The following is a 26,670-nucleotide window of genomic DNA, read 5'->3' as shown; positions in this document are numbered from 1 at the left end:
AAAGCGAGCGGGCTGATAGCATTATGGGAACTTCCGATTCCGGTATCCGATATGCAAAAAGTATCGGAAGTCAGTATCGGAATTCCGATACAGCTAATATAGACCGATACCCGATACTTGCGGTATCGGAAAGCTCAACACTAGTGGTGACTCAATTTAGAAATATGATACACCATTTTCACCTTCCAGTGCCACATTGTTCCTCATTCACACACGTAATAAGCAAGAAATGACATGTACAGATATGTTCACGCACTGCAGAAATGAACTACTAAAAATGAAATAAAGAAAACACAGTATATTGGATTTTTTAGATAGACAAAAATTGCAAATACTGCAGCCAATCATTGGCCGCTCATTAGCTGCAGCTTTCGTGTGTTCATGTCAGGAGACCAGTAGTGGACCTAACGGGAGCAGGAGAATGACGCAGGACAGGAGACGGGTATAGATTTTTTTTTAGTATATGCCGCATCCTAGGGCCATCAATAAGGGGTTGTCCAGTAGTAGATGACCCTTTAATAAAAGTTATGTCATATTATACCGGAACACAGCACTTAGTGAAATTGAACTGTTTCCTACATACTTCTTTTAAAGCACTAGTTTTCTCTGTCTTCATCTGCTTGTTTTCTCATTCTGATCCTTATTCCTTCTCCCCTGTCTCATCCCCATAAAATATAATAAAATGGGTAATCTGACATCTCACTATGATGGCAATCCATCTTGTCTTGAATAAAATGGGTTTGAGCTGCTTTTCAGAGTGGATGGTAACTTCAGGAGACAGGAGAGAAGTAGTAGTGTGTTATAAATGGAGAAAAAAAAGCAGATTTCCCTGATAAGCTTTTTAAGAAAGCTTCTTCATTTACCTGTACTATTGATATAAGCAAAGTTTGAAGAAAGTACAGTTATCATTTAAGATATAGTATACCAACCTGGTGTGTAGCATTCACAATAGACTCGAAATCAAGGTAGAATGGATAATTTGCATCTGTGTTTATTTGCTCTATAGTTGAATGAACAAAGCACAGCAATTCCTTGTTTTCCTTATCAATGGGATGGATACACCCAAGACATGGGTATTCAACTGCTGTCACAGTAGACCACACTATTGCTAAAGGCAATCATTGAAATTAATTTATTAGAACAGGCACATAATAATAACTACAGTAATGATCATAATAGTTTTAAACTGTATTTACAGTATTGTTTCAGTATTGTCATGGACACGCTTTGTAGAGCAGCAGATCAATTTCACCTAACAAAATAAAGTTGCTGTTGCAAAGGAAAATATTGAGTTTCACGCAATCTTGAGGACTACAGCATTCTCTATAGTTAAACCTGTCAGCAGGATTTTGCAGGACATTGTCAGGTTAGTGCTGTTATACTGATTAAAATGATACCTGGGCCAAAGAAATCCTTCTTGTGGTTCTTGTGTAATAAGTGTTAGAAGTTTTCAGCTAATGATATGCCTGTACTTTGAGGTGGGACTGTGCAAGCAGTCTTAGCTTCCTGCTCTAAGCCAGAGAAACCAAGGAAAGAACTGCCCACAGGCCGCCCCGAAGCACAAACATGTTCCTCATTATAGAGACAGACTGTTTGCAGTTTTGTTGTGACCTGTGGGTAGGTATTTCCTTGGCTTCTCTGGCTTAGAGCTGGAAGATAAGGCTCTGCCTACAGTCCCGCCCCGAAGCACGAGAATCTCTTTAACTGAAAACTTCTAACACTGATTACACAAGAAGCACAGGATGGATTTCATCACCCCAGGTATCATTTTAATCAGTTTAACACTGTCAACCTGACAGTGTCTGCAGTTTACTTAGCACAATCCTGCTGCCAGGTTCACTTTAAAGTCAATCACTAGAGCTACTGTACACAAAAAGAAAGTCAATAGAAACTGCTGATTTTATCAGGACCAATCAATCATCTAACATGTATAGTGGCCTACAGACTATCCCCTGGAACTGTATTTGCCAACAGGCCCAGGAAATCCTAAAATGGTGGGTTATGGACAGAAATATCAGCAAACAATGATGTAGGGCATTGAAGGGGTTAATTAAAGTGTCTCAGACAGTCACTTATCTCTCCTTCGCCCTGGCACTTTTACTTGTCAGCCTAAATCCTATCCCTTCTTTTTCTATTTGTTGTCCTCATCTTGGGTTGTCCCAATAATCAAAACCAATTAATTACCTTGTAGCTGTAGTGGGATGGCCACAGTGACCACGCTCCTTGAGAATCGTTCATGTAATGTTGTACAGTGTAATGTGTAGTGTGTACTGTGTGATATGTAATATTATGCGATGTTAGGTATAATGGTCAATAATGTTGTTATAGTCTGCCCAGCACCAGACAGTGAGTATTGTAAGATAGAGTAAAGTCCAGAGTTTAGCCCCAAGAGAGGGAGGGGTTAGGAAGCAGGATCTGAAAGGACTTCCTGGTAGCCAGAAAGTGCCCAGAGTGAGCAGAGTAAAGAACCCCAGTCTAGTGTAGACCTCCAGACTAGTGTGAGCAGTGCTGCATGCAGTGGGTGTCCCTGTGGCAAGGGCCCAAAGCAAATAGTAAGAGGGGAGTTTTTAGTGTACCATAATACACCAACCAGACTAACAAGGTAATACAAACAGGGATAAAGGAAAATACCAATCATACAAATATACCCATACAAATAATAGAAGTAAACACCGGGAAGTGGAGAATGGCGTAAAACCAAAGTAGGAGAAGGAAAGGAATTAGCACACAACCAAAACCTAGCAATAGCCTCAGATAAGTCCACCGAACACCTTCTCAAACAACAACAGACCACCATCTCCTAACCATGCAGCAAAAAGCTTGGTCTGATGCATCTGCGAGAAAGTTCACATGCTCGCGGTGCCATCAGAAAGGTCCTGGGAGTTCCCAGCCACACTTCACCTAACTGACGTCAGCATGAGCGCGTAAGGAAAATTTCTAATGGCACTCCTGCTGACGTCAGTTAGGCTGCACCAAATCTGCTTCTGTGTGAAGACATCAGTCACACAGAGCTGTCTCATTCACACAGCAGAGGCTTTGTCACAGAACAGATTACATCAGTGACTGCCATCCCCTGTGCAGATTAGAAGCTGCAGACCACGATCACTGGCCATCACACAGTCTGTTCTCACTGCTGGCAGCAGCCTGGGACAGTGAGGGAAGGAATTACTGATAATGAGTTATGTATTGTAATCATGGAGTGGCCCAGAATACAGGACGATTTTCACTCCTCACTAGTTTCACTTTCCATAGATAACTGTTCAGTGTGTGTCTGGGGGAGGAGCAGTTCTCTGCGCTCTGCACTGAGGCTGCTGGAGGGGAAGAATTTGTTACTGTGTGATGAGGGCTGCTTCATGTGGATGGGGATGGCCAGTAGCTATGGAGGGTGGGGTTGTTGCTATAGAGGGCATATTTGGAGTAGAGTAGGAGGTTACGACTAGTTCTCATTTCAATGCCATAACACCCCCCCTTGGACGTTCTGTTCAGAATATCTAGAAAACCGTGCAAACTAGTGACAGAAAGTAAATTACTTATTGTCATAATTCTGCAGCCCAGATATGTACTGAGATTATGTGAAAAGCCCAGACAACCCCTTTAAGGTCAAAATAGGCTGGGTCATGAAGGGGTTAAAGTGTGCATAAAGGATGTGGGTCGAAAAGGAGTCGTGTTGGTCTCTGGAAATGTCGGCAGCGGGCCTGCGGTGACTCTCGGGATGAATGTACTGAAAGAAATCAGGACTCTCCAGATCAGTGAGCCGCAAGAGGCCTTTCTGGACCATTGGAGCCCGCAAACACCTCAGAGAAAGGTATTTCAGCAACTGATACAGGCTGTCCAGGCCCAGGAAACATCAAGCAAAGGGAAAGTTCTAGGAAAGGTGATAGTTCCTGCAGCTGCTAAACTCATTCTACCACCCTGTCAGATTGAGCGTACGTTGCCAATACGAGCCTGTATTCCTCTCGAGGGGGTGGAAGTGCAGATAGAGCCAACATTGATGGATCAGGTACACCCAGGGCTCCTGGTCGCTTGGACATTAGCCACATTCCATAATGGTAACATTGTGGTGCGGTGCGTCAACCTGGGAGAAGATAATCTTACCCTCCCGCTTAAGAGTGAAGTGGTCCATGTGCAGGGGCGGGCTGGGCTGGGTGGCAGGGAGGCAAATGCCCCCCGGGCCACTCACCCAGCAGCTGTGCAGGGCCAGCCTCCTGATTGTTGCACACAGCAAACTGTGTGTGGCCATGTCTGCTGTGCTGCACAGTACTGTCTGTGTGATGCAGCTGGCAGCAGGGTTTGTGTCTAGCAGATCGAAGTTGATTTCTTCAGGTAATGATGTCACTGGAAGGGGCGGGGCCTCCTTCAGTCCAGTGACGATCCGATAGCAGGAAGAGAAGCTGTGTTTTGGCAAGGCTGCTGGAGAAGGAAACTGAGGGGCTGCAGCATGGAGCCCTGTGAGGAGAGGACTGAGGTGCTGCAAATGGGAGTGAGGACGCAGGACTTGGTGTGAGGACCATGAGGATGTATTTTGGAAAGGGGTTGGTGCTACTTGAGTGGGCCTGCAAAGGGAAGATTGTGATGAGGTGCTGTGTGGGGAATGGGGGGGATGATGAGGGGCTTCATGGGGAGAAAGGGGGGGTGATGAGGAGCTGTGTGTGCTGAGAAGGGATGATGAGGGTCTGTGGGGAGAAAGGGGATGATGAGGGGCTGTAGGGAGAAGGGATGATGAATGATGAGAGGCTGTGGGTAGATGAGGGGCTGTGTTGAGAGAAGGGGCTGTGGGGAGATGAGGGGCTGTGACAAGATGATAAGGGGCTGTGGGGAGAAGGGGGATAAGGGGCTGTGGAGAAAAGGGATGATGAGGGGCTGTGGGGAGAAGGGATGATGAGGGGCTGTGGGGAAAAGTGGGGATGATGAGGGCCTGTGGGGAGATGAGGGGCTGTGGCAAGATGATAAGGGGCTGTGGGGAGAAGGGGGATGATAAGGGGCTGTGGGGAGAAGGGATGATGAGGGGCTGTGGCGAGATAAGGGGCTGTGGGGAGAAGGGGGATGATGAGGGGATGTGGGGAGAAGGGATGATGAGGAGCTGTGGGGAGAAGGGGGGATGAGGGGCTGTGGGTAGATGAGGGGCTGTGGTGAGATAAGGGGCTGTGGGGAGATGAGGGGCTGTGGCAAGATGCTAAGTGGCTGTGAGGAGAAGGGGGATGATAAGGGGCTGTGGGGAGAAGAGATGATGAGGGGCTGTGGCGAGATAAGGGGCTGTGGGGAGAAGGGGGATGATGAGGGGCTGTGGGGAGAAGAGATGATGAGGGGCTGTGGGGAGAAGGGGGGATGATGAGGGGCTGTGGGGAGATGGGCTGTGGCAAGATGATAAGGGGCTGTGGGGAGAAGGGGGATGATAAGGGGCTGTGGGGAGAAGGGGGATGATGAGGGGCTGTGGGGAGAAGGGGGGATGATGAGGGGCTGTGGGAAGATGAGGGGCTGTGGCAAGATGATAAGGGGCTGTGGGGAGAAGGGGGATGATGAGGGGCTGTGGGGAGAAGGGGGGTGATGAGGGGCTGTGGGGAGATGAGGGGTTGTGGCAAGATGATAAAGGGCTGTGGGGAGAAGGGGGGATGATAAGGGGCTGTGGGGAGAAGGGGATGATGAGGGGCTGTGGGGAGAAGGGGGGATGATGAGGGGCTGTGGGGAGAAGGGGATGATGAGGGGCTGTGGGGAGGGGGGGCTGTGGCGAGATGATGAGGGGCTGTGGGGAGAAGGGGGGATGATGAGAGGCTGTGGGGAGAAGGGGGATGATGAGGGGCTGTGGGGAGAAGGGGGATGATGTGCTGTGGGGAGAAGGGGGATGATGAATGGCTGTGCGGAGAAGGGGGGATGATGAGGGGCAGTGGGGAGAAGGAGGGATGATGAGGGGCTGTAGGGAGAAGGGGGATGATGAGGGGCTGTGTGGGGAATGGGGGATAATGAGGGGCTGTGTGGGGGATGGGGGATGATGCGGCGCTGTGTGAGGAATGGTGGGGGTGAGGGCCTTCATAATGTGTGTGTGTATATATATACACACACACAGTGGGGGAAAAAAGAATTTAGTCAGCCACCAATTGTGCAAGCTCTCCCACTTAAAAAGACGAGAGGCTTGTAATTGACAACATAGGTAGACCACAAGTATGAGAGTCAAAATGAGGAGACAAATCCAGAAAATCACCTTGTCTGATTTGGCAAGATTTATTTTCCAAATTATCGTGGAAAATAAGTATTTGTTCATTAATAAAAGTTCATCTCAATATTTTGTTATATATTCTTTGTTGGCAATGACAGAGGTCAAACGAATTATCTAAGTCATCACAAGGTTGGCACACACTGTTGTTGGTATGCATTCCTCCATGCAGATCTCCTCTAGAGCAGTGATGTTTTGGGCCTGTCCCTGGGCAACACGGACTTTCAAATCCTTCCAAAGGTTTTCTATGGGGTTGAGATCTGAAAACTGGCTAGGCCACTCCAGGACCTTCATATGCTTCTTACGAAGCTACTCCTTCATTGCCCTGGGGGTGTGCTTGGGATCATTATCATGCTGAAAGACCCATCCATGTTTCATCTTCAATGCCCTTGCTGATGGGTAGAGGTTTGCACTCAAAATCTCACAATACTTGGCCCCATTCATTCTTTCATCTACACGGATCAGTCGTTCTGGTCCCTTTGCAGAGAAACAGCCCCAAAGCAAGATGTTGCCATCCCCATGCTTCACAGTAGGTATGGTGATGCTCTTTGGATGTAACTCAGCAGTCCGTCTCCTCCAAACATGACGAGTTTTGTTTCTACCAAACAATTCTACTTTGGTTTCATCAGACCATATGACATTCTCAGAATACTCCTCTGGATAATCCAAATGCTCTCTAGCAAACTTCAGATGGGCCCGGACATGTACTGGCAGGGGTACATGTTTTGCACTGCAGGATCTGAGTCCCTGGTGGCGTAGTGTGTTACTGATGTTAGCCTTTGTTACGGTAGTCCCAGCTCTGTGCAGGTCATTCACTGGGTCCCCCCGTGTGGTTCTTGGATTTTTGCTCACCGTTCTTGTGATCAATTTGACCCCACGGCGTGAGATCTTGTATGGAGTCCCAGATCGAGGGAGATTATCAGTGGTCTTGTATGTCTTCCATTTTCTTACTATTGCTCCCACAGTTGATTTCATGACACCAAGCTGTTTGCCTATTGCAGATTCAGCCTTCCCAGCCTGGTGCAGGGCTACAATTTTGCTTCTTGTGTCCTTCGACAGGTCTTTGGTCTTCCCCATAGTGGAGTTTGGAGTGTGACTGTTTGAGGTTGTGGACAGGTGTCTTTTATACTGATAACAAGTTCAAACACCTGCCATTATTACAGGTAATAAGTGGAGGACAAAGGAGCCTCTTAAAGAAGTTACTGTTAGGCGTCGGATTCCTGCAGCGACACAACAGGAATCCAGAGCCTCACATGCTGCTCTGCAGCAAGCCATTCCTGAGGCTAAGTCCCTCTGCTGCTCCACTGAGCATGCTCACGAGATGATCTCCCATTGGAGGTCAGGAGTCACATGCTCAGGTCCTTCTCCAGATCTGATTGGTCCATCTCAGAGATCTGGAAGGTCCCGGCAGCGCACGGCTATAAAAGGCCCGCATGGCCACTAGGCCATGCGCTAGTATAGACTTTACTTGCTAGATGTGTGAATGGTGATGGATGTATGATTCTGGTGACTGACTTATTAAGATTCCCCTCCCTCTGATATTACGCATGTGGATTGGGAACGAGAGAAAGAGTCAGCGCCAGTCAGTGGCAAGCCTTAGGCCACTGTGCACACCGCACCTCTACACTAGCGTCCGATCGTGCCACGCCTCACGGCACTATCATATAGCGGCTGTGTTTGCCGCTGCACTGCAGTCAGCAGCACTAACCGGTGTTCACGGTAGCGACGCCGCACGCACGGTAGGTCTAGACGGACACGACCTCAGCCTTGGGCCCGTGTCCTGTGACCGTATACCGGGCGTGCAATTTAGCTGAGACCTGTGAGTCTAACAGGCTCGGTGTTTATGTTTATGTTACAGCGCCTCTGTAAGCTAACAGAGTCCGCTCAGCGCACATCGGGTGGCGTTTAACCCATGCGCGTTATACCGCCATATAGCGCGCCTGCCATTACTTAGCAGCAGTGATAACCGCTTCTGCACGGTGGACCCCGAGCAGCGAACGCACTTCATTATTTATTTAGTGCGTTCTGCCGTTCCTAACAGTTACAGGTCTGTGAGAGACAGAAATCTTGCATGTTTTTAGGTGATCAAATACTTATTTTCCACCATAATTTGCAAAATAAATCTTGCTAAATCAGACAAGGTGATTTTCTGGATTTGTTTTCTCATTTTGACTCTCATAGTTGTGGTCTACCTATGATGTCAATTACAGGCCTCTCTCATCTTTTTAAGTGGGAGAACTTGCACAATTGGTGGCTGACTAAATACTTTTTTTCCCCACTGTATAATACGTATAGGACAGTGAGGACCTTCATACTATATATAGGGGCAGTGGAGACATCATATTGTATATAGGGGCTATGTAGCCATTTTGCTATATATAGGGAGCTCTGGGGTCCTCAATGTATTAAAAAGGGCTTTGGGGACCATCATGTTGTGTATTTAGGGCTGTAGGATTATCATTCTGTATATATAGAGCTGTGTGGGTACTCAGAGGACATTATTTGTTATAAAAGGGGACATTATTAGTTTTGTTAGGGGCACTCAGGTCCCATTATTTGTTTTTGTTGGGGGGGCATTATTAACTTTAAGTGGACACTCAAGGGTATTTCTTGCTGGAAGGGGGCACTCGGGATATTATATAAAATACAGGCCTTTGCACAGTAGGGGCATTAATACTTTCTATGGGACACTTTAATTTTTTGGGGAGGGAGTAATCCTAATAATGGCACAATTTTTTAAATATTGGGCTCAGTGCTCCACACCACAAGTGCACGCAGAGTAGGGAGTTTTTGTAGGTTGGAAATAGATGGCGACGTCTCTTTAAATGTGTTTTTGTTGTAATCTGTACAGACAAGCTGTGGCTGGAGGTCTGCGCCAGATGGAAAAGACTGGAAAAGTGAACAACCCGAATCAGAAAGAACGTCATGTGTAGAGTTGAGCGGAACGGGTCGAAAAATTTCAAAAGTCGCCGACTTTTGGCAAAGTCGGGTTTCATGAAACGAAACCCGACCCTAGGATGAGGTCGGCCACGAGGTCGGCGACTTACGCGCCAAAGTCGCGTTTCAAAAGTTTGTTTTGCGCTCTTTATCAGCCAATCAGGATCCACGGACACTGTGGGCAACGTGATGACATAGGCACGGGTCACCACCATCTTTCAGAAGGGCATGCAAGTGATTGGCTTGCTTTGGGGGGCGTCACAGGGGGTATAAAAGGGCGTGCACGCCGACCGCCATGCTAGTCATGCTGATCTCAGAATAGAGAGAGCTGCTGCTGCTGCTGATTTTGTAGGGAGAGCGTTAGGCAGGGAAGAAGACACCAAAAACTGCTTCTGCTGCTAGCGATTTTGCCTGTACAACACACCAGTCACTGTGTGTGCAGTGCAAGGGGAGGCTATATAGTGGTGTATCAGTGGTGTTGGTTGTTGGGCTGCCTTCTAAGGCTTCCTGACATTCCTGCATTGCTGTTTACCCACTGCTCCGCAAACTGCTTTTTTAAAAGCAATCCCAATTTTTTTTTTTGTCCTGCTGAGAAGAAAAAAAACCTGCTTCTGCTGCTAGCGATTTTGCCTGTACAACACATCAGTCACTGTGTGTGCAGTGCAAGGGGAGGCTATATAGTGGTGTATCAGTGGTGTTGGTTGTTGGGCTGCCTTCTAAGGCTTCCTGACATTCCTGCATTGCTGTTTACCCACTGCTCCGCAAACTGCTTTTTTAAAAGCAATCCCAATTTTTTTTTTTTGTCCTGCTGAGAAGAAAAAAAAACTGCTTCTGCTGCTAGCGATTTTGCCTGTACAACACACCAGTCACTGTGTGTGCAGTGCAAGGGGAGGCTATATAGTGGTGTATCAGTGGTGTTGGTTGTTGAGCTGCCTTCTAAGGCTTCCTGACATTCCTGCATTGCTGTTTACCCACTGCTCCGCAAACTGCTTTTTTAAAAGCAATCCCAATTTTTTTTTTTGTCCTGCTGAGGTACTGAGCGTGCATTTTTTCACACCATACAGCGGTGTACGCTCCTCACACAGTACCGTGTAACGGCTGTTATCACAGCCACAGTGAAGCTATCAGTGTGTCACTCTGTGAGAATAAAACGAGGACATGTTCTGTTCTTACAGACCTGCACTCTAGGGAGATTCCTATTCTGCCCAATTCTACATACACCTTGTAGTTTGTGATACACTAGCCAATTTCTGCCTGTGACATAGCGCTGTGATATTCAGTGGGCCTCACACAATCCATAAGTGTCCAGTGTCCACAAGTGTGTGCAGAAATTCAAAATCTCCTTATCCTCTAGTCACTTTGGTCACAGCTGTGCCATCGAGCCTGTGACAGAGCGCTCAGATATTCAGTGGGCCTCACACAATCCAAAAGTGTCCAGTGTCCACAAGTGTGTGCAGAAATTCAAAATCTCCCTTATCCTCTAGTCACTTTGGTCACAGCTGTGCCATCGAGCCTGTGACAGAGCGCTCAGATATTCAGTGGGCCTCACACAATCCAAAAGTGTCCAGTGTCCACAAGTGTGTGCAGAAATTCAAAATCTCCCTTATTCTCTAGTCACTTTGGTCACAGCTGTGCCATCGAGCCTGTCACATAGCGCTCAGATATTCATTGGGCCTCACACAATCCAAAAGTGTCCAGTGTCCACAAGTGTCTGCTGAAATTCAAAATCTCCCTTATCCTCTAGTCACTTTTGTCACAGCTGTGCCATCGAGCCTGTGACATAGCGCTCAGATATCAGTGGGCCTCACACAATCCAAAAGTGTCCAGTGTCCACAAGTGTGTGCAGAAATTCAAAATCTCCCTTATCCTCTAGTCACTTTGGTCACAGCTGTGCCATCGAGCCTGTCACATAGCGCTCAGATATTCATTGGGCCTCACACAATCCAAAAGTGTCCAGTGTCCACAAGTGTCTGCTGAAATTCAAAATCTCACTTATCCTCTAGTCACTTTGGTCACAGCTGTGCCATCGAGCCTGTCACATAGCGCTCAGATATTCAGTGGGCCTCACACAATCCAAAAGTGTCCAGTGTCCACAAGTGTCTGCTGAAATTCAAAATCTCCCTTATCCTCTAGTCACTTTTGTCACAGCTATGCCATCGAGCCTGTGACATAGCGCTCAGATATCAGTGGGCCTCACACAATTCAAAAGTGTCCAGTGTCCACAAGTGTCTGCTGAAATTCAAAATCTCCCTTATCCTCTAGTCACTTTTGTCACAGCTGTGCCATCGAACCTGTGACATAGCGCTCATATATCAGTGGGCCTCACACAATCCAAAAGTGTCCAGTGTCCACAAGTGTCTGCAGATATTCAAAATCTCCCTTATCCTCTCGTCACTTTTGTCACAGCTGTGCCATCGAGCCTGTCACATAGCGCTCAGATATTCATTGGGCCTCACACAATCCAAAAGTGTCCAGTGTCCACAAGTGTCTGCTGAAATTCAAAATCTCCCTTATCCTCTAGTCACTTTTGTCACAGCTGTGCCATCGAGCCTGTGACATAGCGCTCAGATATCAGCGGGCCTCACACAATCCAAAAGTGTCCAGTGTCCACAAGTGTCTGCTGAAATTCAAAATCTCACTTATCCTCTAGTCACTTTGGTCACAGCTGTGCCATCGAGCCTGTGACATAGCGCTCAGATATTCATTGGGCCTCACACAATCCAAAAGTGTCCAGTGTCCACAAGTGTCTGCTGAAATTCAAAATCTCACTTATCCTCTAGTCACTTTTGTCACAGCTGTGCCATCGAGCCTGTGACATAGCGCTCAGATATCAGTGGGCCTCACACAATCCAAAAGTGTCCAGTGTCCACAAGTGTCTGCTGAAATTCAAAATCTCCCTTATCCTCTAGTCACTTTTGTCACAGCTGTGCCATCGAGCCTGTAACATAGCGCTCAGATATTAGTGGGCCTCACACAATCCAAAAGTGTCCAGTGTCCACAAGTGTCTGCTGAATTTCAAAATCTCTCTTATCCTCTAGTCACTTTGGTCACAGCTGTGCCATCGAGCCTGTCACATAGCGCTCAGATATCAGTGGGCCTCACACAATCCAAAAGTGTCCAGTGTCCACAAGTGTCTGCAGAAATTCAAAATCTCCCTTATCCTCTCATCACTTTTGTCACAGCTGTGCCATCGAGCCTGTCACATAGCGCTCAGATATTCATTGGGCCTCACACAATCCAAAAGTGTCCAGTGTCCACAAGTGACTGCTGAAATTCAAAATCTCACTTATCCTCTAGTCACTTTTGTCACAGCTGTGCCATCGAGCCTGTGACATAGCGCTCAGATATCAGTGGGCCTCACACAATCCAAAAGTGTCCAGTGTCCACAAGTGTCTGCAGAAATTCAAAATCTCCCTTATCCTCTCGTCACTTTTGTCACAGCTGTGCCATCGAGCCTGTCACATAGCGCTCAGATATTCATTGGGCCTCACACAATCCAAAAGTGTCCAGTGTCCACAAGTGTCTGCTGAAATTCAAAATCTCACTTATCCTCTAGTCACTTTGGTCACAGCTGTGCCATCGAGCCTGTCACATAGCGCTCAGATATTCATTGGGCCTCACACAATCCAAAAGTGTCCAGTGTCCACAAGTGTCTGCTGAAATTCAAAATCTCCCTTATCCTCTAGTCACTTTGGTCACAGCTGTGCCATCGAGCCTGTCACTAAGCGCTCAGATATTCATTGGGCCTCACACAATCCAAAAGTGTCAAGTGTCCACAAGTGTCTGCTGAAATTCAAAATCTCACTTATCCTCTAGTCACTTTGGTCACAGCTGTGCCATCGAGCCTGTCACATAGCGCTCAGATATCAGTGGGCCTCACACAATCCAAAAGTGTCCAGTGTCCACAAGCGTCTGCTGAAATTCAAAATCTCCCTTATCCTCTAGTCACTTTTGTCACAGCTGTGCCATCGAGCCTGTGACATAGCGCTCAGATATCAGTGGGCCTCACACAATCCAAAAGTGTCCAGTGTCCACAAGTGTCTGCTGAAATTCAAAATCTCCCTTATCCTCTAGTCACTTTGGTCACAGCTGTGCCATCGAGCCTGTCACATAGCGCTCAGATATTCATTGGGCCTCACACAATCCAAAAGTGTCCAGTGTCCACAAGTGTCTGCTGAAATTCAAAATCTCACTTATCCTCTAGTCACTTTTGTCACAGCTGTGCCATCGAGCCTGTGACATAGCGCTCAGATATCAGTGGGCCTCACACAATCCAAAAGTGTCCAGTGTCCACAAGTGTCTGCAGAAATTCAAAATCTCCCTTATCCTCTCGTCACTTTTGTCACAGCTGTGCCATCGAGCCTGTCACATAGCGCTCAGATATTCATTGGGCCTCACACAATCCAAAAGTGTCCAGTGTCCACAAGTGTCTGCTGAAATTCAAAATCTCCCTTATCCTCTAGTCACTTTGGTCACAGCTGTGCCATCGAGCCTGTCACATAGCGCTCAGATATTCATTGGGCCTCACACAATCCAAAAGTGTCCAGTGTCCACAAGTGTCTGCTGAAATTCAAAATCTCACTTATCCTCTAGTCACTTTGGTCACAGCTGTGCCATCGAGCCTGTCACATAGCGCTCAGATATTCATTGGGCCTCACACAATCCAAAAGTGTCCAGTGTCCACAAGTGTCTGCTGAAATTCAAAATCTCACTTATCCTCTAGTCACTTTGGTCACAGCTGTGCCTTCGAGCCTGTCACATAGCGCTCAGATATTCATTGGGCCTCACACAATCCAAAAGTGTCCAGTGTCCACTAGTGTGAGCAGAAATTCAAAATCTCCCCTGTCCTATATACACCTTGTACCTTGTTTTACATTACTATATAGTTTGTTGGATTTTACCAAAAATGAGGAAGGCTGGTGGAAGAGGCCGTGGAATTGGGCGGGGGTTGGCAGCTGGTAATGATGGTGTTGGTGGTGGATCTGATGGTAGTGGCAAGAGCAAAATAGGACCGAATGCAGGAGGTGTTGAGCCTGCGTCATCGTCTGGCTCCATAAGGCTTCGAAGGCTTAGTTTTCTAGGAGTTGGCAAACCGCTTTTAAAGCCAGAGCATCAGGAAAAAGTTTTGTCTTACATTGCTGACTCAGCCTCCAGCTCTATCGCCTCCTCTTCTTCAGTTGTAAACAGTAAAAGCACTGAGTCGTCATTGGAGGCTCATGTTCATGAACCACACCTTTCCTTGTGTCCTTCACCCCAACCAAGATTGAAGGATGACGCAGGCCATACTACTGATTACTCCATGGAGCTGTTTTCACATACCATGCCTGGATTATCAAGTGAAATGGTGAATTACCCAGGCCAAGATGAATCTGACATGGAGTGCACTGATGCACAGCCGCTGATGGATGATTCTGCTGGTACATTCATTCAGAGCACTACATTGTCCTCACAGTGTACAGAGCCAGATTCTGACCCTGATGAGACTCAGGTGCCCCTTCCCGCACACTATACCACCATACACGGTGACACAGAGGAAGGTGCACATGACATTGAAGAGGAGGTGATGGATGACCCAGGTGTTGACCCAGATTGGCATCCATTGGGGGAAGAGGGTGCCGCTGCCAATAGCTCAGAAGAGGAGGAGGAGCATCCGCCGCAGGCATCGACATCGCAACAGCTGTTATCTGGCAGGCACGGAGCAGTCCAAAAACGGGTTACAAAAAGCCGAAAAGTTGCTGGACTGCTTGGCCAGACGGTCAAAATAGCACAGCGTGCAAGGACGCAAAATGTTTTCCATAGTAGAAAGAGTGCAGTGTGGCACTTTTTTGAACAAAATCCTAATGATCAGGCCAAGGTTATCTGTAAGAAGTGCGCAAACACCTTTAGCCGAGGGAAAAATCTGAAAAATTTGAATACCAGTTGCATGCTTAGACATTTAACCACCATGCACTTGCAAGCGTGGACACAACACCAAACCTCATGTGCAACTGATCACAACGAAGGTAGTCAGCAACGCTACATTGTTTCCCCCACTGTAAGCCCACCGGTTAGCACAGCAGCAAATGTTGAGGTGTCGTTGCAAGGCCACAGCAGTCAGGGAATCCCACTGTTATATCAACGAAAGACTGATTCTAGGCCATCAGAAAGAACACCAACTCCATCACCACCATCAACCCTCTCTCAGTCCACCCTGTCCACCGCTACTTCCACCATATGCAGCTCTCAAGTCCAGCTCACCCTCCCAGACACTATGAGTAGGTCAAGAAAGTACTCAGTCTCTCATCCGCGTACACTGGGTTTGAACGCCCACATTGCCAAACTAATCTCGTTTGAGATGATGCCCTTTCGGTTGGTGGAAAGCGCAGCTTTCCACGAACTCATGGCCTATGCAGTACCACGCTATGACCTACCCAGTCGCCACTTCTTCTCTCGCAAAGCCATCCCAGCCCTCCACCCTCATGTGAAAGACCGCATTGTCCATGCACTCAAGCAGTCAGTGAGCGGAAAGGTGCACCTCACAACTGATGCATGGTCCAGTCGGCATGGCCAGGGCCGTTACGTGTCCATCACTGCACACTGGGTTAATGTGGTGGATGCAGGGTCCACAGGGGACAGCGGTGGTGGGACAGTGCTGCCTAGCCCACGGTATAGGAAACAGTTGGCTGTAGGCGTTCGACCCTCCTCCTCCTCCTCCAGAAGCGAAAGCTCGTCCACAGAGCGCAGTCGTACGAGCACTCCATCTGCAGCTGCCACTGTTGCACACGAGGTGTCCCCCTATCGAGCAGCTAGTGGAAAGCGTCAGCAGGCAGTGTTGCAGATGATGTGTTTGGGCGACAGACACACCGCCGAGGTGCTGGCCGAGTACTTTCAGCGACAAACTGAGTCATGGCTGGGCAGTGTACATCTTGAGGCAGGCAAGGTAGTTAGTGATAACGGGCGTAATTTTGTGGCAGCCATAGCCCTTTCAAAACTCAGCCACATACCTTGCTTGGCTCACACCTTGAACCTGGTGGTGCAGTGCTTCCTCAAAAATTATCCGGAGTTAACAGCCCTGCTCCAGAAGGTGCGAAGACTGTGCACGCACATCCGCTGGTCGCCTGTACACTCCGTTCGTATGCAGAAGCTGCAGCGATTGCTCCACCTTCCCAACCACCGCCTCATTATCGACATTGCAACAAGGTGGAACTCCACCCTGCACATGGTGGAGCGGCTGTGCGAGCAGAGGCAGACCATAATGCATTTGTGGGAGGATACACGGCCAGGCACTTTGAGAGCAGACATGGAGTTGACCGGTGTGCAGTGGTCGAAGCTGAAAGACCTCTGTAAAGTCCTTCAGTGTTTTGAGGAATGCACACGGCTGGTAAGTGCAGACGACGCCATCCTAAGCATGAGCATCCCACTTATGCGTCTGCTCATGCAAACTTTGACGCACCTTAAGGAGCAGGCTTCTGCAGCCAATGTTGATGAGGAGGAAGAGGAGGAGGGAATCCTTGATGACATTCAGCCATTGTCTGCTCAGGGACCTCTCCTGGACGAGGTGGAGGAAGAAGAGGAGGAGGAGGAGGATGATGGGGATGATTACTTAGGGGAGGAGGATGCATCTCGTGGGGCAAGTGAAAATGTTGGCGTGGCAAGGTCTGGTACAGGGTTTGTGCGTGACTGGAGGGATGTGGATTTGCCAGAAAGTGCTCCTCCAACCAGCACTCGCAGTGCATCATTGACACCGGGAACATTGGCCCACATGTCAGATTATGCCTTGCAGATCCTAAAAAGGGACCCCCGCATTGCCAAAATGATGAACGATGACGACTACTGGTTGGCCAGCATCCTGGATCCACGCTATAAAGGCAAATTACAAAACATCATGCCACAGGAGAACCTTGACCTAATATTGGCTAATAAACAAGCAACTCTGGTAAATCGGTTGCTTGAGGCATTCCCAGCACACAGCAGCGGTGATGGTTCTCACACGAGCCGTACGGGCCGGGGGGCAGCTTGGCAGAGGTGTTCGTGGTGCACACAGCAGAAGTGGCGTTGGAGACAGGGGTTTCATGACAATGTTGTGGACTGATTTTTCAGTACCGCTCACACAACTGGTAATACTGCATCGATGGAAAGTGACAGGAGACAGCAGTTGTCAACTATGGTTACAAACTACTTTTCCTCCCATATCGATGTTCTCCCACACAGGTCATTCCCCTTTGACTATTGGGCCACTAAACTGGACACCTGGCCTGAATTGGCACAATATGCCTTACAGGAGCTCGCTTGCCCAGCTGCAAGTGTGCTATCGGAAAGAGTCTTCAGTGCAGCTGGATCAATCCTGACAGAAAAAAGGACCCGTCTGTCAACCCAAAATGTGGATGATCTAACCTTCATTAAAATGAACCACGCATGGGTTTCCAAGGATTTTGTCCCACCTTCCCCTGATGACACATAGGGTGACAGAAAAATGGCTTGCTTTGGTCCACCTCTTCCTGGGACTTGACCTATTTCACCTTTTGCATCAGCTGAATGTCCAACATCAACATATGCCACTTTCTAAAACTCCCTAACTGTGCTGCCCCCCCCCCAGCCGGGGTCACCACCTAGCGCACGACACCGTGCGAGTGCCGTTGCCCTGGACAGGTGGGTAGGCCGACTCTTGGGCGCGGGCACTGGCACAGGGTCCTTCATAGTGCAATCAAGTGTCTCTGACGGTGGTGGTGCACACCCGCCGTCAGACACACCGCCGTACTATGAGGGGCCCAGTGCCAGTACCGACGCCCACGAGTGGGCCCCCCTTGCTTGGGCAGGGCCCCAGCATTTGCAATCTTTACCTCTCCCTGCTCCTCCGCTGTGTAGTCTGGGCCGTCAAATCCATACTGTGCCTGACACCGTCTGAGCCTGCCTCCTGATGTATAGACATATATTTTGAATGTGTACGCTATCCATACATGTTATCTGGGGATACGGTACCCTTTCTAACCTTTGTGCAATCACGTGCAATCCATACTGGGCCTAACACCGTCTGAGCCTGCCTCCTGATGTATAGACATATATTTTGAATGTGTACGCTATCCATACATGTTATCCGGGGATACGGTACCCTTTCTAACCTTTGTGCAATCACGTGCAATCCATACTGGGCCTAACACCGTCTGAGCCTGCCTCCTGATGTATAGACATATATTTTGAATGTGTACGCTATCCATACATGTTATCTGGGGATACGGTACACTTTCTATCCTTTGTGCAATCACGTGCAATCCATACTGGGCCTAACACCGTCTGAGCCTGCCTCCTGATGTATAGACATATATTTTGAATGTGTACGCTATCCATACATGTTATCTGGGGATACGGTACCCTTTCTAACCTTTGTGCAATCACGTGCAATCCATACTGGGCCTAACACCGTCTGAGCCTGCCTCCTGATGTATAGACATATATTTTGAATGTGTACGCTATCCATACATGTTATCTGAAGATACGGTACCCTTTCTAACCTTTGTGCAATCACGTGCAATCCATACTGGGCCTAACACCGTCTGAGCCTGCCTCCTGATGTATAGACATATATTTTGAATGTGTACGCTATCCATACATGTTATCCGGGGATACGGTACCCTTTCTAACCTTTGTGCAATCACGTGCAATCCATACTGGGCCTAACACCGTCTGAGCCTGCCTCCTGATGTATAGACATATATTTTGAATGTGTACGCTATCCATACATGTTATCCGGGGATACGGTACCCTTTCTAACCTTTGTGCAATCACGTGCAATCCATACTGGGCCTAACACCGTCTGAGCCTGCCTCCTGATGTATAGACATATATTTTGAATGTGTACGCTATCCATACATGTTATCTGGGGATACGGTACCCTTTCTCACCTTTGTGCAATCACATGTAATCCATACTGGGCGTGAGAACGGCTGGCGAGCTGTTAAGCAAGCTACAGCACCTGTGGTTTGCACACGTAAGTTTTTCATTTTTTCAGGAATGACGGTTAGGCCTAATTCCGGAACTGCGGTTGACCTGCACTTACTGGGAAATCATTGTTCGCGGGTAATAATTGTAATCAGTGATCCCCATCACTAACGTTGTTCAGCGGGTTATCTGCACCTGTAAGCGACAAACGCTGGCCTTTTCAGTGTAGCGCACATGCAGCCACGGACATGTAAGGGCATGACACACCAGTTATTGGCCAATCTCATGTGCCAGAGCCTCACGTGTCCCTCTAGTAAGCCGGACTCGGACCGCGGGGCATGACGGAGTCTCGTTCGTTAACGGAATTAAGCTTGCAATGTGTGCATCTATTCTGTAGCTGGCATGGTTGAGGTTTCTCAGGTGGAGTCGAATTTAACCGTAGGCTCCACTCCTGGTGGTGCCCTTCTGGACATTCCTTTAAGGTTCAGCTTTGCAACCATACTGCCCACGTAAAACAAACACTTTGCCTTCATGAACGCTGTTTGGAGGGTCATGACTCGTGGGAATAACGCCGCCCAATCAGTTAACCTGCTAGAGAGATCGTTCGTTGCTCCCAAGCATGACATCACACTCCCTAGGAAGAAGGTAATGCCACTGTGGCGACCGTACTCCTGGGGGCGACACAAGTGCACTGATGCCCAGCCACTGCTCGATGAATCTGCTGGTACATTGACCCAGACCACTACATTCCCCTCGCACGCTACACGACCTGAATCTGACCCTGATGAAACTCAGGTTACCCTTCCCATATACAGTTCCATCTTACACGGTGACAAAGAGGAAGCTGCAGATGAAAGTGCAGGTTCGGCCCACCCGCCATCAGACACACCACCGTACTATCAGGGGCCCTGTGCCAGTGCCGTCGCCAACGAGTGGGCCCCCCCTGCTTGCTCAGGATCACAGCACTTGCAAAGTTGAAATACTGTGCAGTGAGAGGGAAGATGGGGACGACGAGGAGTCCAGACAAGTACAGGGATTCCCTAGCGAGGAGACTTATTTGATTGTTTTCAATGTTGGGACAGCAATTTTTGGGGAGCACTATACTCTGGAGAATGATAGATGGGGCCCACCATACACTGGAACATTCCAAAGGTGGACATCAGACACTGGAGCAGCATTTACAGGGCCCATTATACACTAGAGCATTAGAAATGGGGCCCATTATGTTTGGAGCATTATTTGGGCCCATAAGACAGTGGAGCTTCATCCATGGGGACCAACCAACATATACTGTAGCATTATGTGGAGCTCATCATATACTGTTTCAAACATTATATGGGACCAATGATTCTGTATGGAGAAATAGATGGGCCTCGTCATGAGATGTAAAAAGTGAAGTATTTTTCATTGTACTATACCGCTATTTCTCTGCCGTATCGGAGCATGATGAGTTGTGGTATGTGTTAAAGGGGCGCTCTTTCGCCCAGGGCACATGAAAACCTGCAGCCAGCCCTCCCCCCCACAACTTTAGCCAAATAACCCCCATTTTTCAGTGCGTAACTTGTATTGTGAAGTTAATTAAGGTTGACAAGCTTAAGTAAGAAGAATTGATGCTTTTGGCATTCAAATGGGCACTGTAGGTGTGTTTCCTGTCCTCCTCTCACTGCCGACTTTTATTCCCCATTGACTTACATTGGGTTTCGTGTTTCGGGACGACCCCGGCTTTTCCCTATAATCGGACGATCTTGCTCGACCCGACTTTTGGAAAAGTCGGGTTTCACGAAACGAAACTCGACCCTAAAAACCAAAAGTCGCTCAACTCTAGTCATGTGTTAGTTAAACTGTACTGTAATCATGTGTATGTTCCGTGGGACTGGTATTTACCAATATCCGGTTACTGTAAGGTTGTAATATTGCTCTTTTTAGTAGTGTTTTTATTTTTTTAATTTAGTAACAGCTTAATGTGTTTCAGTCATTATGTAGTAGAAGGTGTATGGTGGTGTCATTTGTCTTTGTATAGAGTGTCTTGTTATGTAGAGGTAATGGTCATATTATTATGTATTCGCTGTGTAGTGGTGATGGTAGTGGACATTGTGTAGTCGTATTGTTTGGTCTTTTGTAGTAGTCATTTTGTTAATATTGGTCTTTGCAGTGTGTGTTGTTGGCTAGCAACAGTGATATACTGTAATTACATATGTACAGATGCTATTTTATATGGATATAGTGGGGTCATATGGGGAAACATGCACTTTGGGGCTTGGACCCCTGGTCTTTTAGGACCCTAGCAACACCCTTACATACTGTGTGCTTACATATCCGTGTTTCTGGAGTTGTATGTTTGAAGGTAAGCTCAGTTATGGTACCATATCTAAGCAGTAAGCTTGGTTCTGGTACTGTATCGATGTAGTAATCTAGATTCTGGTACCATATGTATGCCGTAAGCTTGATATTGTTCCCGTATTTATGTAGTTGACTTAAGGGCATGTCACACTAAGAGATATCGCTAGCAATATCGCTATAACTAGTGACGTTATAGCGATATTGCTAGCAATATCGCTGTGTCTGATACTTACCTACGACCGGCTCCCCCGCTGGTTATCGCTGATCGCGCGAGAACGTCCTGGACCGTTTCTCGTCGTCAGCTTCCTGCGGCGTTTCCTGTGGAGAGACGAGCAACGAGCGTGGAGCCGGGCGGGAGGACGCAGGATCGCCTGGTGTGACAGGTAAGTAGCGACCCCCGTCCCCAGCGATGTCGCTGGTGAGATCTGCCTGTGTGGCAGCTCACTAGCGACCACTTAGCGATGTACCAGCGATCCTGACCGCGTCATATCGCTGGTCGGGATCGCTGGTACATCGCTAAGTGTGACAGCACCTTTAGTAATCTCGGTTCAGCTCCCATATCTCTGTAGTAAGCTCTGTTCTGCTCCCATATCTCTGTAGTAAACTCTGTTCTGCTCCCATATCTCTGTAGTAAGCTCATTTCTGCTCCCATATCTCTCTAGTAAGCTCGGTTCTGCTTCCATAGCTCTGTAGTAAGCTCAGTTCTACTCGCTTATCTCTGTAGTAAGCTCGGTTCTGCTCCCTTATCTCTGCAGTAAGCTTGTTTCAGTTCCCTTATCTACGTAGTAATCTTGGTTCCGTTCTTGTGTCTATATGGTTAGCTTGCTTCTGTTACATTATCTTTGTAGGCAGTAAGCTTGGTTCTACTCCCATATCTATGCAGCAAGCTATGTTCTGTTCCCATATCTATGTACCAGCCTGTCTTTAAAGCTTGTCATTGCTGCTGCTTTAATGCAGCGGCCAGAGATAAGCAGGGCAGAGGTGGGCCACCACAATTCGAGGGCCACTGCCTTGTGATTGCCCCCCAGGCAGAAAAGTGCCAGCCAGCCCCTGTCCATGTGTTAGGAATGCCAGAAGAGTTGGTGCAACCGGAAGCCGTACAGCTGGCAGTAATGCAAGGAGATCCATGGACCTTAACTGTTACAATGACACCGGAGCATCCGTTGGGAAACATGAAGGAGGGTCATCGAATCTTGAAGCAGATGCGGGCTGAATTGACGGGACTCTCGCCGCAACAGGTGCAGCAGGTGGAAGCTGTACTAGAGCGCTACCAAGAGGTCTTCGGTCTCCATGAAGATGACTTCGGGTGCACCCCGGCTATTTCTCACGAGATCCCCACAGGAAATGCTGTGCCAATCCGGGAAAGATATCCACAGATACCTCTTCAAATGTACAAGGAAGTGAAGGAAATGCTGGCTCACATGTTGCAAAGCGGAGTCATAAGGGAGAGTCAGAGCCCGTGGGCAGCTCCCATTGTTTTAGCTCAGAAGAAAGATGGAACCCTGTGCTTCTGCGTTAACTATAGAAGATTGAATGCTTGGATGGTGCAGGACTCCCTCCCATTACCCAGAATTGAGGAATCATTTTCTGCCTTGGGAAAGGCAAAGTATTTTTCGTCCATGCATCTGGCCAGCGGGTACTGGCAGGTGCCCATGGCTGAACACGACCAGCTGAAGACGGCGCTTATAATGCCCATGGGATTGTTTGAGGTTAAATAGCCTAACACTCCCGGGACGTTTCAGCAGTTGATGGAAAAAAGCTTGGGGGACTTGAAATTCGAGGCAACACTCATCTATCTTGAATATATCATTGTCTATGTGGCCACCTTTGAAGAACATTTCCGGCGGCTGGAGCAAGTGTTTAGTTGGCTGCAGAAGCAAGGCCTGAAAGTGAAACCCCGGAAATGTCACCAATTTTGCAAACAAATTGAGTACCTGGAACACATCATATCCGCTGAAGGAGTGAGGCCGTCATGAGAAAAGATAAGAGTGGTGCAAGAATGGCCCACCCCGAAAACAGTAAAAGACGTTCAGGCCTATCTGGAGCTTACCAGGTACTACCAAAGGTTTGTAAAGAATTTCATCCATCTTGCCAATCCATTGATGGAACTTCTAAAGGGAGTGCCATGTGGTTAAAAGAATCGAGCTATCCAATGGGGAAACAGCCGTGAGGAAGCTTTCAGAGCCTTGAAAATGGCCTTCACCAAGGCCCCAAGACTCGCCTACGTGGCTTTCTCTACAGCCTTTCATCCTTCACACTGATGGAATGATGAAAGTCTACATGGTCTGGGGGCTGTTCTATCACAAATTCAGGAAGGAATGGAACGAGTGATAGCCTATGCGAGCTGGTCTCTTCACAACTTGGAATGGACCAGGACAATTACAGCTCTTTCAAGTTGAAACTGCTGGCATTGGTGTAAGCCATGACTGAAAAGGTTGCAGAGTATTTGTTGTGGTCTGAAGTCCTGGTGTGCACCGATAATAATCCTCTGGTCCACCTGTAAAATGTAAAATTGGGGGCCTTGGAACAACGGTGGATGGCCCGCATGGTGAAGTATTGGTACAAGATCGCTTATCGGGCCGAAGCTGAGAATACGCATGCTAATGCTCTCTCGATAGTGACTCATGAGCGGCCTGAATGCAACCGAGATGAAGAATAGGAGGCAGAAGAGATTCCTGTTTTTGGGACCTTGCTAGCTCCTTGGTGGTGACGCAGGGACAGATCAGAGTGGCGTCTGGAGAGCAAGTGCTAGGATGGCCTCGGGATGACTGGGTGCAACATCAACAAGTAGACAAGGAACTTGCCCATCTGAGACAGTGGGTGGCCCTGAAGCAACTTCCCAGCCGGAGAGGGAGAGACGCTCTGTCCCCAGGGGCGCTGCAGATTCTGAGACAGTGGGAGAGGCTTCAGTTGGAAGACAGATTGCTTTATAGAAGAGTACAGCTCATGCGGGAATTGGGGGTCACAAGGCAAGTGGTGCTCCCAGAAAAGTTGATCCAGTGGTGGCTACAGAGGCCCATGAGAGAGGGGCTCACTTTGGTCTGGAGAGGATGTTCCAGTGGTAACAGAAGCTGGTGTATCACTCCTGACTGAAGACTGCAGTAGAGGAGGCCTGTTAACGATGTCGGAGCTGTGAACTAGCCAAACCTCCAAAGCAGAGAACTCCGATGCAGACCATCCTGACTTCTGCCCCCTTAGAGCTAGTGATGACTGACTACCTAGCTGTAAGCCCAGCACATCTCAGGTATGAACACTGACTGGTGATTACCGAGCACTTCCCCAAGTTCGCTGTAGTGACTCTTGACTAATAAAAATGTCACCATTATATGACATAATGTTCTGATACTACCCCACTTACCTTGTTATAGGAACTTACAAAAAAAAAAATATTTTGCTCATGGACATTCATTTGTTCATACTATATAGACAGCAGTCGGGTATGTTCCTCTTTTTTTTCACAGATTACCTCACCCATTCTCTCGTTCACTTTGGTCTTCTGGCACACGGTTGCTTTGGCCTTATAACATAATCATGATGAAACAGTTTATACTGTATGGAGATTTATATTAACAATAATGTTATCGACTGTTTGATATATGTTTGTCACCTTATGTTTTGTATTGATCATGAGGACTTGTTATGACTTTATGCTTTTGTTCCATGTTTATTGTGGCAGACTGACGAAGGCCAAGTGTAGGCCGAAACGTCTTTTTGTAGGACTGTACATAAATAAAAACTTCACTTAAAAAGGACAATTCAGTTGAGTGCCAAGTTACTTTATTATTATTCACTTGGGTCTGGGTAACCTACTTGTGCACCTTGTGGTAGTGCCACGCTATACTTGACGCTGTAGTGACTCTGACCCAGGACCAGACTTCTGAGTCAGCTGTGCAGGCCATCTGCGGAGACTTAATTCTGGTGTATGGTTGCCCGAAGAGGATTCATTCTGACCAAGGTGCTTGCTTCCAAGGTTGCATGATGGAGGAGTTACACCATTTGTATCGGATTCGGAAGTTGAGGACTACGTCCTATCATCCTCAGGGAAATGGAGCCTGCAAACATTTCAATTAAATGTTGATTCAAATGCTCTGAACATTGGAGGAAGATTGGAGAATACGGTGGCCTGAGTTTGTGGCTGAATTAGTCTGGGTGTATAATAATCGAGTGCACAGTACAACAGGATACACTCCATATGCTTTGCTGTTTGGGCGAAAGGGACGAGAGATCACAAAGCTATAGTTGGATTCGGAAGAAGACTACCCGCAGATGGTGGTGTCGTCCTTGGTCTGAGAACATCGATATTGACTACAGACTTTCGCCAGCTGGAACAGATGAAATTCCGAGAACTCCAGCACCATGAAACAACGCCTATGCGAGGGATATCTCTCAGGGCAGGAGATTGGGTGTTGATCCGGGACAAGCAGCCCCGGGGAAAGCTGGAACATTGATGGGAGAAGACTCCGCTTCGAGTGAAATGCCGAGTCAGTCCTGATGGGTCGGTGTATGAAGTTCAACCCGAACGGGATAGTTCATCGCAGTATGTTACGACCCTGTCTGTCACAGGGTCCCGAGGAAGGAGAGAGAGTGCCAAACATTGCAGAGGTGCCCACTTCAATGGTTCTCAACTGTGATGAGGAGGAGACACTCGCCTCCACCACAGACTTGAACGATCCACCGTCCACTGGTCCCAGGGAAGTGCCCAGGCCTGAAACAACAGAGGCGGCAGATTCATTGGACCAAAATATTCTCCTGCCTCCTATCAGTCAACCTGAACTACGCCGGTCGGAGCGAATGACAGCTGGAGTACCTCCCACTCGTTATGGACAAAACCAATTTATTTGGCAATAAATTATTCAAGGAGTGGAGAAATGTGAACGTCTGCTGAAGGAACTCTCGCCCATGGAATGGCGAGTTAAAGGAGGGTGGGAGTGTAAGGAGGACCGGGATGCGGGTACCTGTGCATTGCCGGGTCCGGAACTGTCGACACTGCGTCCAGTGTTGTCAAGTGGGGAATCGGACAGGACCCATGACTTGGTGAGAGGGGGTATGGTGAGACCGGGGAGAGAGCAGGAAGTGCGGGAAAAGAGTTCAGTTTCCTGCCGGCAGGGAGAGGAAGCAGAGGTATACCGTGCTCCGCAGTGAGAGAGTGCGGAGCCACTCCTCGGGACAGGTTACCTGAGGGCCTCTGAGAGTGAGGGAGCATGCGGACAAACAGTAGGCAGTGCTCGCATTGAGAAGTGAGTGCCAGGTGCAGGATTGGGAGGTGTTTT

At 48.1% G+C, this 26,670-nt stretch overlaps 1 protein-coding gene across 2 annotated transcripts in view; it reads right to left on the bottom strand.

Annotated features, from left to right (window-relative positions):
* The window catches only part of LOC141092522 (T-kininogen 1-like), a 170,158-nt gene that overhangs the window by 93,522 nt on the left and 49,966 nt on the right, over window positions 1–26,670 (bottom strand). For both annotated transcript variants that reach the window (XM_073578743.1, XM_073578745.1), the window contains exon 4: window positions 930–1,108. In XM_073578743.1, the coding sequence (XP_073434844.1) occupies window positions 930–1,108 (179 nt within the window). The remainder of the gene's footprint in view (window positions 1–929; window positions 1,109–26,670) is intronic.

Source organism: Dendrobates tinctorius, unplaced genomic scaffold (assembly GCF_039654945.1).
Source record: "Dendrobates tinctorius isolate UK_male_01 unplaced genomic scaffold, ASM3965494v1 ptg000060l, whole genome shotgun sequence".
Classification (NCBI taxonomy): domain Eukaryota; kingdom Metazoa; phylum Chordata; class Amphibia; order Anura; family Dendrobatidae; genus Dendrobates; species Dendrobates tinctorius.
This window is presented reverse-complemented; position numbering and strand designations above follow the sequence as displayed.